Genomic DNA, 18,338 nt, shown 5'->3' on the forward strand with positions numbered 1-18,338 from the left:
TGGTTTGAATGAAGGTTGCATAGAGAGAAGAGTCAGATACAGTACCTGTTCTGCAGTGCTTCCCACCAGCTTCCCACCTCCAGCGCCTTGAGACTTGAGGATCTCCCTGAGGCCTGTGCCTGCTCCGTGACGAATCTGGACACAGACACACACAGAGCACTAGTAGCTGCACAGCTTATTTTAGTCTACATGCTGCCCGTTGTGTTATACAATGGATCCTTAAAAGAACAATACAGTGAACAAAAATACAACAACGCAACATTTAAAGTTTGTCCCATGTTTCATGGGCTGAACTAATTTTTTTAAAAAGAAATTACAAAAAAAAAAAAAACAGAAATGTGGAACAAAAAGCTAATTTCTCTACAATTGTTTACTTCCCTGTTTTTGCACATTTTTCCTTTGCCAATATAAGCCATCCACTTGACAGGTGTGGCATATCAAGAAACTGATTAAACATTCAGGTGCACCTTGTGCTGGTGACAAAAGGCCACTAAAATGTGCAGTTGTGTCACAATGCCACAAATGTCAAGTTGAAGGAGCATGCAATTGGCATGCTGACAGAAAATGATTAGTTAATTTCTCTGCCATAAACCGCCTACGTCGTTTTAGAGAATTTGGCAGTAAGTCTAACCGGCCTCACAACCGCAGACCACGTGTAACCACGCCAGCCCAAGAAAGCCACATCAAGCATCTTCACCTGCAGGATTGTCTGAGACCAGCCACCCGGGCAGCTGATGAAACCGTGGGTTTGCACAACCAAAGTATTTCTGCACAAACTGTTAGAAAGTCTGAGGGAAGCGCATCTGGGTGCTCATTATACTAACTAGGGTCTTGACCTGAATGCAGATCAGCATTGTAACCGACTTCAGTGGGCAAACGCTCAACTTCAATGGCCACTGGCAAAGTGTTCTCCCAGTTGCAACTGTACCGGTCAGATGGCAGACAGCGGGTATTGCGTTGTTTGGACGAGCAGTTTGGTGATGTCTACATTGTGAACATAGTGCCACATGGTGGCGGTGGGGTTATGGTATGGGCAGGCATAAGCGACGGACAATAAACACAATGTGCATTCAAATTACCATCGATTAAATACAAAAACATACCGCAACGAGATCCTGACGCACCTTGATGTGCCATTAAATCCACCACCATCTCATGTTTCAGCATGATAATACAAGAGCCCATGTCGCGAGGATCTGTACACAATTCCTGGAAGCTGCATACTCCGACATATCACCCATTGAGCATGTTCGGGATGCTCTGGATTGAGGTGTACGACTGTTCCAGTTCACACCAATATCCAGCAACTTCGCATAGCCATCGAAGAGGGACAACATTCCACAGGCCACAATCAACAGCCTGATCAAATCTATATGAAGTAACTGTGCTGCGCTGCATGAGGCAAATGGTGGTCCAACAGATAGATGCCTTAAAAATAATAATAATTAAAGTCTGTAACCAGATATCACTATTCCCAGTCATGTGAAATCCATAGATTAGGCCCTAATGAATTTATTTAAATTGACCGAGTTCCTTATATGAACTGTAACTCAGTAAAATCTTTGACATTTTTGTATGTAATAGCACCGGCTGCTGTTTTACATGCCCTTAAGCAATCGTGCTATTTTGTGTGTTTTGTCACATTGTTTGTAACTTGTTTTTTTGGTTTACATAATGTTGCTGCTACTTTCTCTTATGAACAAAAAACATTGCTTCTGGTTATTAGAACAGCGATTAATCACCTCAAACTGGATGAAGGATATACTGCTTCTCCGAGACCAGGCCCAAATCCCTGTCATTCGCGTGAAAAGACAAATACAGGGGGTGGAGTTAGGGGTGCCGCCTTAGACTTTGAAGGCGTGTGCGTATTCCGCCTCAACCATCCGTTCCATTGCCTAACGTGCAATCACTGGAAAATAAACTTGATGATTTCCGGTCGAGACTATCCTACCAAAGGGACATTAAAACGCTGTTATAGCTCATGTTTCACCGAGTCGTGGCTGAACGATGCGGATAATATACATTTGGCTAGGTTTTCCGTGCATCGCCAGGACAGAACAGCAACGTCTGGTAAGACGAAGGGCGGGGTTTATTTTTCAATAACAGCTGGTGCAATGTCAAATATTAAGGAAGTCTCAAGGTATTGCTCAACTGAAGTAGATTACCTCATGATAAACCGTAGAACTGACTATTTTTCGTAGCCGTCTACTTAACACCACAAACCGATGCTGGCACTAAGACCACGTTCAACAAGAAAATGCTCATCCAGAAGCGGCGCTCCTAATGGCCTTGGACTTTAATGTAAGCAAACGTAAATTAATTTGACCTAATTTCTACTAAAATGTCACATGTGCAACCAGAGGGAGAAATAATATATTTTGTTTTTAAATAAAAAGAAACGCCTCTAGACCACACACAGAGATGCATACAAACCGCTCCCTCCATCTAGCAAATCTGATCATAATTCTATCCTCCTGATTCCTGCTTAACAGCAAAAACTAAAGCAGGAAGTGGTCAAATGACAGATGCTACAGGACAGTTTTGCTAGCAGACTGAAATATGTTCCGGGACTCACCCAATGGCATTGAGGAGTATACCACCTCAGTCACCGGCTTCATTAATAAGTTCATTGATGACGTCGTCACAGTGACCGTACGTACATATCCCAACCAGAAGCCATGGATTACAGGCAACATCTGCAACAAGCTAAAGGATAGAGCTGCCGTTTCAAACGATTAGGACACTGATCCGGACGCTTATAAGAAATCCCACTATGCCCACAGACGAACATCCAAAGCGTCAATACAGGACTACGACTGGCTCGTACTATACCAGCTCCGACGCTCGTCGGATGTGGCAGGGCTTGCAAACTATTACGGACTACAAAAGGGAAACCAAGATATGAGCTGCCCAGTGACACAAGCTAAATGCCTTATGCTCACTTTGACGCAAGCAACACTGAAGCATGCATGAGAGCACCAGCTGTTTTGGACGACTGATCACGCTCTCCGTAGCCAATGTGAGAAAGACCTTTAAACTGGTTAACATTCACAAGGCTGCGGATCCAGATGGATTACCAGGACCGTGTATTCCGAGCATGCAATGACCAATTAGCAAGTGTCTCTCTGACCGAGCCTGTAATACCAACATGTTTCAAGCAGACCACCATAGTCCCTGTGCCCAAGAAAGTGAAGGTAACTTGCCTAAATGACTACCGGCCAGTAGCACTCACATCTGTAGCCATTAAGTGCTTTGAAAGGCTAGTCATGGCTCACAGCAACACCATTATCCAAGAAACGCTACACCCGCTACAATTCGCATACTGCCCCAGCAGATGACAATCTCAATAGCATGCCAAACTGCCCTTTCCTACCTGGACAAAATAAACACACGTGAAAATACTGTTCATTGACAACAGCTCAGCGTTCAACACCATAGTGCCCTCAAAGCTCATCACTAAGCTAAGGACCCTGGGACTAAACACCTCCCTCTGCAACTGGATCCAGGACTTCCTGACAGGCCGCCCACAGGTGGTTAGTGTAGGCAACAACTGTCACGATGACCCACAACACGGGGGCCCCTCAGGGGTGCTTGCTTAGTCCCGTCCTGTACTCCTGTTCACCCACAACTGCGTGGCCAAGCACGACTCCAACACCATCATTACGTTTACTGATGACAACGGTGGTAGGCTGATCACTGACAATGAGAATGCCTGTAGGGAGGTGGTAAGAGACCTGGCATTATTGTGCCAGGACAACAACCTCTCCCTCAACATGAGCAAGACAAAGATGATTGTGGACTACAGGAACAGGAGGGCTGAACAAGCCCGCTATTCACATTGACCGGGGCTGTAGTAGAGCGGGTCGAGAGTTCCAAGTTCCTTGGTGTCCACATCACCAAAATATCATGGTCCAAACACCAAGACAGTCATGGAAAGGACAACACTTTCTCCTCCTCAGGAGACTGAAGAGATTTGCCATGGGTCCTCAGATGCTCAAAAGGTTCTACAGCTGCACCATTGAGAGCATCCTGAACTGTTGCATCACCGCCTGGAATAGAACTGCTCGGCATTTGACCGTAAGGCGCTACAAAGTATAGTGCGTACAGATGGAAGTCCGTTAAGAACACATTCTTATTTTCAATGACGGCCTAGGAACGGTAGGTTAACTGCCTAGTTCAGGGGCAGAACAGATTTTTACCTTGTCAGCTCCAGGATTCAATCTTGCAACCTTACGGTTAACTAGTCCAACGCTCTAACCACCTGCCTCACGAGGAGCCCGCCTGTTACGCGAATGCAGTAAGAAACCATGGTAAGTTGCAAGATAGCATTAAACTTAATCATAAATCACTAGTTATAACTACACATGGTTGATGATATTACTAGTTTATCAAGCGTGTCATAAGTTGCATATAATCGATGCAGTGCGCATTCGCAAAAAAGGACTGTTGTTGCTCCAACGTGTACCTAACCATAAACATCAATGTCTTAAAAATCAATACAGAAGAATATATTTTTTAAACCTGAATATTTAGCTAAAAGAAATCCAGGTTAGCAGGCTATATATATATATATATATATGAGACCCCCTTTTCATGGTATCCAATTGTTAGTAATTACTCTCGTCTCATCGCTATAACTCCCGTACGGGCTCGGGAGAGACGAAGGTCGAAAGCCATGCGTCCTCCGAAACACAACCTAGCCAAGCCGCACTGCTTCTTAACACAGCGCGCATCCAACCCAGAAGCCAGCCGCACCAATGTGTCGGAGGAAACACCGTGCACCTGGCGACCTTGGTTAGCGTGCACTGCGCCCGGCCCGCCACAGGAGTCACTGGTGCGCGATGAGACAAGGATATCCCTACCGGCCAAACCCTCCCTAACTCAAACGACGCTAGGCCAATTGTGCGTCCCCCCACGGACCTTCCGGTCACGGCCGGCTGCGACAGAGCCTGGGCGCGAACCCAGTCTCTGGTGGCACAGCTAGCACTGCGATGCAGTGCCCTAGACCATAGCAGGCAATATTAACCAGGTGAAATTGTGTCACTTCTCTTGCGTTTATTGCACGCAGAGTTGGGGTATATGCAACAGTTTGGGCCACCTGGCTCATTGCGAACTAATTTGCCAGAATTTTACATAATTATGACATAACATTGAAGGTTGTGCAATGTAACAGGAATATTTAGACCATGGATGCCACCCGTTAGATAAATATGGAATGGTTCTGTATTTCACTGAAAGAATAAATGTTTTGTTTTCGAGATGAGTTTCCAGATTCGACCATATTAATGACCTAAGGCTCATATTTCTGTGTGTTATGTTATAATTAAGTCTGATTTGATAGAGCAGTCTGACCAAGTGATGGTGGGCACCAGCAGGCTCATAAGCATTCATTCAAGCAGCACTTGTGCGTTTTGCCAGCAGCTCTGCTGTTTATGAATTCAAGCCTATCAACTCCCGAGATTAGGCTGGTGTAACGCTGTGAAGTGAAATGGCTAGCTAGTTAGCGGGGTGCACGCTAATAGCGTTTCAAACATCACTCGCTCTAAGAATCTGAGTAGTTGTTCCCCTTGAAGCAGCGTTACCCATGCAGAGCGAGGGTGGCTGTTGTCGTTGTGTTGCTGGTTCAAGCCCAGGGAGGAGCGAGGAGAGGGACGGAAGCTATACTGTTACACTGGCAATACTGAAGTGCCTATAAAATCATCCAATAGTCAAAGGTTAACGAAATACAAATGGTATAGAGGGAAGTAGTCCTATAATAACTACAACCTAAAACTTACCTGGGAATATTGAAGACTCATGTTAAAAGGAACCACCAGCTTTCATGTTCTCATGTTCTGAGCAAGGAACTTAAACGTTAGCTTTCTTACATGCCACATATTGCACTTTTACTTCTCCAACACTTTGTTTTTGCATTATTTAATACAAATTTGAGGCTAAATTGATTTTATTGATGTATAATATTAAGTTAAAATAAGTTTCCATTCAGTTGTTGTAATTGTCATTATTACAAATACATTTTAAAATCGGCTTCTTTTGTCCTCCAATAATAGGTATTGAAAAATCATAAATCGGTCGACCTCTAATAAAAAGAGACTATCAAACCAAAGGAACATTTATTGAATAAATGAATGTCTTGAGTGCAAACATATGAAGATCATCAAAGGTAAGGGATTCATTTTAACTCTACTTGGCTGGCAACTGTTTATAATGATTTGTCTGCTGGACTAAGGTATGCTTTTGCCGTAAAGCATTTTTTAAATCTGACACCGTGGTTGGATTCACAAGAAGTTAATGTTTAATAGTTGTATCTTTTCTGAATTTTTATAATGAGTATTTCTGTATTTGGCACTCTGCAATCTCACTGGATGTTGGCCAGGTGGGACACGTCCCACATACCCTAGAGAGGTTAATTGAAATGCATTCCAGGTGACAACCTCATGAAGCTGGTTGAGAGAATGCCAAGTGTGCAAAGCTGTCATATAGGCAAAGGGAGGCTACTTTGAAGAATTGCAAATATATTTTAATATGTTTAAAACATTTTTGGTTACTACATGATTCCATATGTTATTTTATAGTTGACGTCTTCACTATTAAGCTACAATGTAGAAAATAGTAAAAATAAAGAAAAACCCTGGAATGAGTAGGTGTCCAAACTGCAGTTTATTTAGTAAATATTTTCTTAACTCCATTTCTTGAACTGCATTGTTGGTTAAGGGCTCGTAAATAAGCATTTCACGGTAAGGTCGACACTCTGCAGTCGGGGGATATGACAAATATAATATTATTTGATGTGATGCGTTTATATTTTTGTTCAGTGTACATAGAGCTTTAGGATTGCAGATGACTTGAGCAGGTCTGCTAAGACTATGGTCATTACCTCCCATGAGGGGTTGAAGAGGTCATTACAGAGCTCATCACAGAAGCTCTCCAGGGGCCACTCCTGGGTCTAGGGGAGAAAAAAAAGGACAAGATGAAGCAGAACTTCTCTTCAATGTTTGGACAAAGACACTCATTTCATAACTATCCAGTCTGTTTTTTCAAACACCTAGTAATTTAATTCAAGTTCTGTTCAAAATAGTTTACTTCAACTGTATTCTTTAACAGAGCTTTATCCTTGCTGACCAATCGCCTACCTCGTCCAAGAGACTGGAGTTGTCTGGAACGTTATCGATTAAGACTTTATGCTCCGTTGCCGGTTGCTCGATGACTACGTTACTAGTTTTCCTGTGCTTCTCCTCAGGCTCCCCCTCAAAACTGTCATTACTACAGGAAGAAAAATATTGATCTGTTATTTGATTTCCCAACTCAGTAATACATTTTTTTTTTTTAAAGAGATGCAGATGGAAACCAAAGACCGAAACACCTGGGTCGTGTTCATTAAGGCAAACGTAAATGGTGCATTTCTTACAGGACAAGCCTTCACCTTCCACTTAGTTTCAGAACCGTTTGTTCATTGGTGCCTAATGAACAAAGCTTTGGGAAAAAAAATTAATTGGTCATACCTTCTCTCGTTGGGATCCATGTCTCTGGATCGTTGCTTTGCCACTAGCTTGGCCATCCTCTTAGCCTTGTTCTTCTGTCGGTTGCTCATGCCTGGTCGAAACTCTGAGTCTATTATCTCTGCCGCCTGCATGGGCTGAAAAAATATCAATTTCAACTGAACATGAGTTTAATTGATAAAAGAAAAATGTTCTTATTTTCAGTAAAGTAATAAGCTATAGACATCTTAAGATGGGAGTCATTAATTCCAGACCAAAGAGAGAGACTGTTCCTCAGACAGTGAGCATATTGTTGTGTTCTTCTAATAGTGACATATTTATAAACAAAATGTGCACAGATCACATGCTTAAGTGAAGAGGACATAATGACTTGACGCCTCACACGCTGAAAGGTGCAGGCCAGATATGTTGGTTGGATCCTGAAATCAACAGCATCCCGAGTCGCCTCGTCACTGTTGACGTTGAGACTGGTGTTTTGCGGGTACTATTTAATGAAGCTGCCAATTGAAGACTTGAGAAGTCTGTTTCTCAAACTATACACTAATGTACTTATCCTCTTGCTCAGTTGTGCACAGGGGCCTCCCACTCCTCTTTCTAGTCTGGTTGGTTTGCGCTGTTCTGTGAAGGGAGTAGTACACAGCGTTGTACCAGATCTTCAGTTTCTTGGCAATTTCTCGCATGGGATAGCCTTCATTACTCAGAACAAGAATAGACTGACGAGCATCAGAAAAAGAAAAAAAAAAATCTTTGTTTCTGGCCATTTTGAGCCTGTAATCGAACTCACAAATGCTGATGCTCCAGATACTCAACTAGTCTAAAAGGACAGTTTATTGCTTCTTTAAAATCAGGACAGTTTTCAGCTGTGCTAACACACTTGCAAACGGGTTTTCTAATGATCAATTGGCATTTTAAAATGATCAACTTGGATTAGCTAACACAATGTGCCATTGTAACACAGGAGTGATGGTTGCTGATAATGGGCCTCTGTTTTTAATGGAATATCTACACAGGCGTACAATCTGCCATTTCCAGCTACAATAGTCATTTACAACATTAACAATGTATTTGATCAAAATGTTATTTTAAAAAATTGACAAAATGCTTTTCTTTCAAAAAAATAAGGACATTTCTAAGTGCCCCTAAACTTTTGAACGGTAGTGTACACTTGAGAAAGCTGAAGTCTACCCATCTACCATTGAAGCAAATACATCGCCTGATTCCCAGTTGGTAGCAGTAGGTGATCACATGACATCTGTTGGCCACTTGTGCCTGGTTTGGGTAGTTAGGCACTTGCTAGGTTTCCATCAAATTGGTGACAGATTTTCATGCAAATATTTTAAAATCTGTGCATTTCCCACCAGACATGGGTTCATCCAATTTACTTCTTGCGGATAAAGGGATGGGAGTGATAACGTAGTGCACATAAAATAATTGTCAATGTACCAAAAGTGAAATGGGTTTTCACCGCATTGTCAACTCTGATGGTTGTCAAAGAATATTTCATATAGCAATGTTGCACGGTATACCGAAACTTCTGTACTTTTCCGATACTAAAATACGTTTGGTACTAGAACGTTACTGTCGGTACTTCTGTCAAATGTTTCTCAAGTTGGATCCACTTGGTCTATCAGTGCAGCAGATGTACCCCTTAGTGCGAAAAACAGGGCCTGCACTGCGAGTCTGGGTTGCAGCATGTTAACGGGGGTAAGGGGGGGGATACCTAGTCATTGCATGCGATCATCATTCTCAAAGCCGCTGTTTACTTCTAAGATCACTTTAGCACCGCCCTAAAAAAACAATTCAAATTCGACACAAACCTTCAAATAGGTATGACACATTACATAAACTATTGTTTTATTTACATTTTAGAGGCGATAAGGTGATAAGTTGGACAGATCGAGTGGGGGAAAAAAAGCCATTTTCCCCACACATCTCTCATCACTATCACGCACTAGTTTCGCTTCCCCACCCGCCATTTTTAGACCCGACGGGGCACACTGCCTGCTTGAATTATGCATAAACGGGCAGCGTTTAGGTCATGTAATTGATTTTGTTGGAAAGGGGAGAAATTGTACTTTACAATGGTATTGACATTACAGTTGATCTGGAAGTATTATGTTTTGGGGGTGCTAAAATAAGGGCAATTGTACAGACCAAGGCGGTGTACGAGTTTGCGTTAATTACATTGCAAAACATGTCCAGAACACTTTACAATGCAAGATGATATCAGTAGCTTCCAGCTTTGTAGACTAACTTCTCGTTAGTAAATTGATGATGGCATCAGCTGTAAGCTATCGTGGTAATTTGTGATAAAATTCAAACCATAATGCAAAATATGATTTCAAAGCTGATGACCACCAAAACATTATTTATTCCCTTAAGGCATCACTCTTACATTTCTCCCAAAGAATATCTATTGCCTCAGCGAACTGACTCCGGGATGTCCCCCTCTTAAATTACATCATTACTGGTTAAAGAGACAGTGTGCACTTTTATCAAATAAGCTACTTCTATGCAAATGTTATTGATCCATACAATAAAATAAGTCCCAAATGGAAGGGAAATGGATCATTTTGTCATCTGTATCCTCATGAAATCAACCAAAACAAGCTCAAACTCAATGCATGCACACACTCCTATTGAACACGCATTTATGTGACTAGGCCTAGGCTACATATTGATTTACCCAGTTCATCAATAGAGAATTACCATTGTAATATACGGAGATTGTATGATTGATTCAATAATGCTGTCTCTGAAAAATGTTGAAGTAAAAAACTAATTTCAAACGTATTGTTAATGAACTCAAGACACCCAACTATTGAACAGACCAGTAGCTGAGTTTATGTCTGGATCAAGTGCCATTCTGTGACTTTAGTTAATATGCTTTCTCTTTGGTATTGAGTTTCGTGATACTAGACCTGGAATCAAAGTTAAAATTCTGGTTCTTTGCCTTTGTCCCATAACGCAGCTCAGATATTTCAACTGACTACGTATCGACCATTATGTAACTATCAGTACCATTCTGACATCCTATCCATTGTGAGCTATCAACTTGATTTCGAGAGAGGAGAATATATCGCCAACATAAATGTGAATAACTGACACTCATTGGCCCTAAGGGGGTCCTTGTTTACTCAATGCCTCTCTAAGCTTATTGGAGGAGGTCTGAGGGAGGGACCTTGGATCCAGTGAGCTTAGAGACATTGCAAAAACATGGATGGATGAAGCAAGGATTTGACAGCTTGTAACATTTTCAAACAGTATGAGCCAAAGCATGTTGTCAGGACCTACTCCAATGTCTTCCTACCGGACGTCCCAGTCAGACAAGCTACAGAATTCCTCCTCTGGCCTCTTTCCAAGTTTGGTTACGCATAGTCAGGTAACGATTGGTCAAAAATATACCTGGCAATGCTGTTCGGTGCTTAAAGAAGCACTAAGCTTCTAAGCCCGGCGTCACACACCAAGTACGGTTACATGCACACAATGCGATTATTGTGGATAGTCATAATATAATAGTTTGATTAAAACATTTACATGATTTGAGAGAAGAATGATTCCCTCAGTGGTCTAGGGCACTGCATCGCAGCGCTAGCTGTGCCACCAGAGACTCTGGGTTCGCGCCCAGGCTGTCGCAGGGGGCGACGCACAATTGTCCTAGCGTCGTCCGGGTTAGGGAGGGCTTGGCTGGTAGGGAAATCCTTGTCTCATCGCGCACCAGCGACTCCTGTGGCGGGCCGGGTGCAGCGCACGCTAACCAAGGTCGCCAGGTGCACGGTATTTCCGCCGACACATTGGTGCGGCTGGCTTCTGGGTTGGATGCGCGCTGTGTTAAGAAGCAGTGTGGCTTGGTTGGGTTGTGTTTCGGAGGACGCATGGCTTTCGACCTTCGTCTCTCCCGAGCCCGTACGGGAGTCGTAGCGATGAGACAAGATAGTAATTACTAACAATTGGATACCACGAAATTGGGGAGAAAAATGGGGGTAATTTTTTTTTAACTAAAAATAAGCGACCATGTTATTTTTGGGAAGCATATTGGATTCGAAGTTTGGACCGAAAAGTTGTGAGAACTACTTCTAAAGACACATACATTCATCACTAACTCGTGCTAAAGAGGGAGGCTCTCACACAGCTGGTGCTACCCTATGTGCAAATCAAATACACAGCTGAATTGCCAATTAAGGCGTTTACCTGTACCTAAAAATTCCCAAAATTACCCCGAAAACCAGTTGTTTTAGTTGGCATGTTTACTTAGATTTTGACCTTACGCCAATTGTGATGACTGACTGCAAAATACTGCAAAGAAAATACTGCCATAATCAGTTTAATATTGAATTATTACTGTGCATGTAAATGTACTCAGTCTGCCACAGTTGTGACCTGGATTAACCGATACTTAGCTTTCTAAGTTAATGGGAAAGGATAGTAGCCTGCACTCAATGGTAACTGGGGATGAGTTCAGTAGTGAGAAAATGCTTTGCATCAGGGAGGGATTACATGGATATATCCAATAAGAAATGCTTATTTTCCGTTGCAAAATACATAGCCTAATGAACACGACCCTGGTATCAAGCCTCATAGGATGCTGTTCAAAGTTGAAAGGAATTACCGACTCCATCATTTGGAGCTCGACATACAGCAGTAGCGTAAAGGAGGAGTGTTGGAAATCGCGGTAGTGTGACTCACCACGTGATTGCCGGAGCTGGAGCAGGGTTCAGAGCCCCTCTCTCCCTGTCCCTGGGCCTTAGGGCCACTCGGCGTGCAGGTGTACTGGGTGTCCAGGTCCTCGTCGTTGAACAGCTCCATCGTATCCATGCCGATGGCGGCACCCATGTCCAGTCCCAGCTTCCTCTGCAACAGCTTCCTCTGGCGGGCCAGACGCTCTTTAGGGTCCACCTCACCTGGCATGGGAGAGCACAGAGCGAGGGTATGGCGCTTGTAGAAAAATACCAACTCTTGAGAAACTCCCATTTTATGTAGAGAACACAGGGACACTTATGGCAGACAGATTAAGTCCATAGTCCTGGATGTTGTGTGTATTACACCAGGACTAATGTGTCCCCCTGAAACCAGCCCTTAAGGTATAAATGAAGGCTTCGTTCTGCATGTTCCTGTATTTAAGGGGACGTAAGTAAGGAGGTAGACTGACAGGAAGGCAAGTGAACTAGAGATCAGAGTGTTGATTAACAGCAGGTCAGGTAAACTGTACTTTCACAGGCTGCAGCCAAAATATATGAAAGAGGCACGCAAGTCACTCTGGACTAGTGTAGCAAAGCACAAAAACATGAACGGTCACAGGACCTTGAACATATGACATACAGAGTAGTGAATACTAGGAGGCCCATAGCTGAGGGAACAAAATAAAAACATGTATTATTAAGTTGAGATAAAAAGACAAAGACTGGAGCCGTTTGAATTCAAATTGTATTCGAACTTGTCACTTGGATCACCACATCGTCATGAAAAAGCAAACTTAGAGGATGCAGATCCAATGGTCTAAAGGAAAAGAATATGCCCTATATGGGGTTATGGTGCCATTTGGGAGAGATTCAGAATGCAGATTATGCAACATTGAAACTAAATCCTGACACACTAGTTTCAAATAATTGTTTGCTGTGTGGAGTTCGGCACAAGCTAAAAGACGAATGTCAATACAGCGGCTGACTCAATCCAAGCAGCTACTTGTTCAACAGAAGCACAACCAGACATAGCCTAGCCATGTGGTCACATATCGGAGTCTCCCATAACATTCCTCCTAATTGGATAATAACAGACACACAAAACTATTAGGAGCCTCACTGAGCACAGGTGTTCATAGTAAGAGTTGAGAGTTAAAAAGCAGATGGGGAAACATGGTTTCAGGGAGTGGGTAGAGACATGGTGGCTTGGTGGGGTTAGGGGGAGGATGGGCTGAGAGGTTGGGGGTGGAGCCCTACTTTGTTACATTTTCCTGTTTATACTGAATGTATGAACTTTAAAATATGATCAAATACTCAATACTTTGTAGTTACATTTTTTTTTTCTTCTGAGTGGCAGCCCACATGTACAATGTATGAAATATGACATGATAATACTGATAAGAGAAAAAAAATGCATACCAGACTTGTCATCCTGGACCTCAAACTCCGCACCGGCGGAACCCAGTAGAGAAGCACCATGTTTGAGCAGGCGGGAAATGTCAAAGCGGTAGAAACTCAACCGGTCAGAGGAGGAGTCTTCTGGGGAGAAGTCTGCACACGACTCTGGAAGAGAGAGACACGCATTCCATTTGACATTTTAGTCATTTAGCAGATGCTCTTATGCAGAGAGACTTAGTTGTGCATTCATAAGATAGCTAGGCAGGACAACCAAAAGCATAGGAAGTACATTTTTCCCCAATATCAGTAGTCAGAGCTAGAAGGGGGGGGGGGTGTCATGAAGAGGAAAAACCTGCACAATTCACAAAATCCCTGACGAAGGCGGTGGGACTGATATGTAAGCTTAAATAAACAAGTGATACTCTCACTTGTTTATTTAAGCTTACATATCAGTCCCACCGCCTTCGTCAGGGATTTTTTACAGTACAAAAGTTAGGAAGTGTGCACCTTGAGTGCTGATGAAATGTCAAGTGTTTAATTTTGATGTGTGAGCCTGAACCGCTTTTTTTTCTTTTTTTAAAATGTGCCTGCCCACGCCTACTCACTCAAGTGCCTCATCACCTCCTGTCAATGGTTACTTAAGAGCAGTAGAGATGCAGCGCTAACATCCCAGTTGTATTACAACACCTAGCGCAATCATCATTACACCCATTCCTGGCCGTTTCAAAGGTTATTTAAATGATAATCCTTTGTGTAATGGAACGTTAAGGCATTATTTGTTCCCTGCTGTAAGGATAAACAAAATACAGGCAATTGGCTGTGACTAACGTGGCAGGTCGAGGTTGGTTCACCTTCTTTGGGCTTGGGTGACGGGTTCCACTCTGGGATATTCTTCACAATGGCCTCCACTGCCTGACCTGCAGCGATACGAGTGTCCCAGTTTGGACTTCTCAAGTATGTCAACACCTGAAGGTTATGGGTAAATGAGAAAACATTAGACTCATAGGATGGAACACATCTCATTCAAACAGGTGTCAGGTCCCATGTGGCTCAGTTGGAAGAGCATGGTCCTGACAACGCAATGGTTGTGGGTTCCATTCCCAAGGAGAACCAATATGAGAAAAGTATGAACTCTAACTGTAAGCCGCTCTGGATAAGAGCGTCTGCTAAATGACTAAAATGTAAAGCAGGTCAAACAGTCCACTTGTTTAATAATCACTTCAACATTCCCTGAGGCAAGAAAGACAATGGGCTATGCAACAGTCTGACCTTTTACGGGACGCCAGTTAGATTTTTGCAAATCTGTATGGGTGGTTAAAGTATGGATGTCCTTTTGGCAGCATTGCAGGCAGATGTGTGGGGAGCTGACATCAATGTGGAATCCCTGGATTGTTTTCATTAGCCCACATTGTAGCAAAATGAAATTATAAAAACATTTAAGTTCAAGTAGTCTTTCCCCGTTTCAGTCTTTTCTTCCTTTTGGTGCCTAATGAATACAACCCTGATGTAGATAGAAACCTGGCTGTGGCACTGATGAGGACAAGCCCAGCACCCACCTTCGACAAAAGGTTGTTGAGCTCATGCGGGTGGAGTTTGACCACATCTCCCAGCTGTATGGCAGCAGCCTTCCTCGTCACCGGTGTAGTTCCAGTGTCAAGCAGGATGAACAGACGATCAAGCCTGGAGAATGAGAAAGTGGGAAAAATAAAAACTGAGGAAACAAGTAGATCAGAAAATAAGCTTATGCATGCATTGGTCTACATTGCATATATTGGAAGAGACTACTGAGAAGTTGCATTCATTTTTTCATTTCCAAATGTAACAAAAGGATATCAACTCCATGGAGGGTTGTAAAACTCTAGTGTTTGACAGGATTCTAAGTGGGAAGTTGAACTTCTGCTTTGTGAAATAAGATATGTAACGGATGTGAAACAGCTAGCTAGTTAGCGGTGGTGCGCGCTAAATAGCGTTTCAATCAGTGACGTCACTTGCTCCGAGACCTTGAAGTAGTAGTTCCCCTTGCTTTTGTGGAGCGATGGGTAACGATGCTTCGCGGGTGACTGTTGATGTGTGCAGAGGGTCCCTGGTTAGGGCGAGGGGACAGTTTTTTTTTTATTTATTTTTTTTTTAATATATATATATATATATATACACACACACACTTCAGTTTTGCAGATTGCAGTGTACATGGCACTAGGGAGGGCACTTCAAATCCAAACCATTAAATGGGTTATGACAATCATTCAAACCTAGAGTATACTGTGCATATTACTAACGTCTGATAGGAGCGTTGAACACATCTCTGCTAAAAATAAAAACAGAGTGCCATTAAAAAATGGCAAAGCTGTTCAGTATGGCAAAATGCCCATCCCACTCAATGTAAAACAAAGCCAACAATCTCTAGGCTACAGATTAATACAGTTGTGGTTAAAGGATGATACGGAATAGTTTAGGCAGGGGCAGAAAAAGTATTTTCCCATTTGAGCATTCAATGCAAATGATCAGGGTGGAGCATTTTGGATCTGTTATTCATTGTACTAGTAACTAGGTAATTTCATATTAAAAAGGAGGATGTTCAGCCAATTTATGAATTGTATAATCAAGCTGCTGGAGGGTAACTGTCAATAGATCACATAAAATCTACATCCTATTTCTAGCCTATGCATTAGTTGAAGGCTTCAAATAGGCATCCTCTTGCGAGCCTGACGAGACAAACTATCAGACACGATTTCCCATTATATTTTTTTAGCAAACTAAATTTACAAGATATGACAAGGGAAACCAACCACAGTACATTAACCATACGTTTGGGAGCCTAATCTCATCAAAATAAATATCTGGATGAAACGCAAGAGCGATAATCTCATTTGCAAGATGACAGAGTGGCACATTTGCAACCAGATTGCACATCAATTAACGGTTAGCTAAAAGTAATATGTCTCGTTAAACATATTGGCAAGATCAATTGTATGCTATGCAGGTCTGCTAGTAAGTAACGTTAGGATTTTTTTTAAGTACATAATGTTAGCTAATTGGCAATAGCTGTTGTGTAGATGCTAGCTACATACTTCAGTAAAACTGTCTGGCTAATTGAAAAAGCTAGCTAACGTTAACTAGTCAACACCACCGTGAATGATGATGCCATTGCCTGTTCATGCTAATTAACTAGTACCTAACTATTTGCTAATCTTGGATAAGAATAGCTAACGTTAGTTGGCTAGCTAGGGAATCTTACCTTGACACGGCCATGACGATCAATTGAACGCGTAAATGTGCTCTTCGGTGATCCGCATTTAACAGATGCTATCGCTTATTTATTTTTTTAAGTTATCCTCTTTACTTGACGCCAATCCAATGCGATAGCTAGCTAGCCTAGCAAAGGAGGCCTCTGGTGCGTCTCTCTTCAGTCACACAGCTCACCACCCGAAACCTGTCGAAATTAGTTCAACAAATCATGGCTTCAAAGTTGGTCCCTCTTGTCTCTTCGATAACTTCTTCGTCAGTTAATTACCATGCATTAAACGTATATCGCCTTAAACCTTGTATTAACCTTCAGCACTACTCCCAGATAAGTACTTTAACCTAATACAATGTAAAGAGTAATTTTGTTGTCCTCTAAAGGGAACACAGGCGGCTGATTTTATATGAGGAGCCATCTTGCATTTATTCCTTCCTCCATAGCAGACGCCGGCTGATTGGTTAGAAGCCATTTCAGCGACCAATCAAAAATAACATTGAAAAGGAAGGTACGAAGATGAAAAAAAATCCTGCAGGAAATACTTTCCCCCTTTCTTTTGAATTGACAGAAGCCCGCCCACGCACCTTTCACTCACTAGAGAGAACCTTTACAATCAGGTATTTTACAATGCATTGACTCAACGGTGCAACTCAAACCTCGTGGTGATAGATTTGATGAAACGAATCTATTAACATAACTAACTGTACGTCAAAGTTCCATCACCACGTATTTGAAACTTTCTTCAGAGTTACACAGTTTAATATTTGAAGCTGCTAATTAAGCAAAACTCTTTTAAATGGTCTAGATACATTTGATACATTCTTGAAGGGTCCAGCTTGCTACATTTGTACAAATGTTTCAGCAAGCAGCCAAATCTGTCTGTCGTAGCTGAGCTTCAGCACCAGGAGCTGACCAGTGCTGAAACTGCCAGCTCGTACAAAGACGAGAACGTTGATTGAACGTTGATTTAACCGCGCTCTGATGTGTGGGCACAGCTAGCTAACATGACAGTGGAGCAGTGAAATTATGTCGAAGAAATCTCAGACTTTCGTTGGGTACAATAGCTGTGTTACATACACAATACCTAGTAGCTACATTTATGCTCACTCAGCTGCTATCTAGCTACAGTGAGGGAGCTCTCTAAAGCAAAGCCTATCAAGTTCTAACTAGCTAACTTTATCTGGCTAACTATAAGTGCGCATTTGTGAGGAACCTAGCTAGCTAGCAAACTAGCTAACGTTACTAGTAGCTAGCTAGCTATGCTGAGAGAAAATATTAGAACTAGCTAACCCCTTTCATCTGCTGAGAGTCTAACTAGCTAGCTAGTACTTATCAATTGGGTGTTATTGTCCTACACTTTCACCATGATGGTATTATTGGTCTTTTCTCAGAGTTTGTTTGTTTGTTCTAGTAGTTCGTTTATTTGATCTAATTTTCATTTGATCCCATGGCGACCATGGCATGGTGACTTGTCTGCCAGGTCTACACTAGACTGTAAAAACATTATGATTAGGCTATCTGCTC

General features: G+C 42.4%; 1 protein-coding gene across 3 annotated transcripts in view; it reads right to left on the reverse strand.

The window, feature by feature from the left end:
• LOC110526655 (TATA-binding protein-associated factor 172) overlaps nt 1-17,731 on the reverse strand; it is a 75,005-nt gene extending 57,274 nt beyond the window's left edge. For all 3 annotated transcript variants that reach the window (XR_016496516.1, XM_021607797.3, XM_090237073.1), the window contains exons 1-9: nt 16,812-17,731; nt 15,133-15,256; nt 14,428-14,542; nt 13,598-13,741; nt 12,186-12,400; nt 7,503-7,636; nt 7,134-7,263; nt 6,878-6,946; nt 46-135 (exon numbers count right to left, since the gene is read on the reverse strand). Coding sequence is in view for 2 of the 3 variants with exons in the window: in XM_021607797.3 (XP_021463472.1) it covers nt 46-135; nt 6,878-6,946; nt 7,134-7,263; nt 7,503-7,636; nt 12,186-12,400; nt 13,598-13,741; nt 14,428-14,542; nt 15,133-15,256; nt 16,812-16,825 (1,035 nt within the window). In the remaining variant the exon portion in view is untranslated. The remainder of the gene's footprint in view (nt 1-45; nt 136-6,877; nt 6,947-7,133; nt 7,264-7,502; nt 7,637-12,185; nt 12,401-13,597; nt 13,742-14,427; nt 14,543-15,132; nt 15,257-16,811) is intronic.
• Between the last annotated feature and the right edge of the window lie 607 nt (nt 17,732-18,338).

The sequence above is a fragment of the Oncorhynchus mykiss genome, chromosome 1 (genome assembly GCF_057628025.1).
Source record: "Oncorhynchus mykiss isolate SJ-2025 chromosome 1, ASM5762802v1, whole genome shotgun sequence".
In the NCBI taxonomy this organism is placed as follows: domain Eukaryota; kingdom Metazoa; phylum Chordata; class Actinopteri; order Salmoniformes; family Salmonidae; genus Oncorhynchus; species Oncorhynchus mykiss.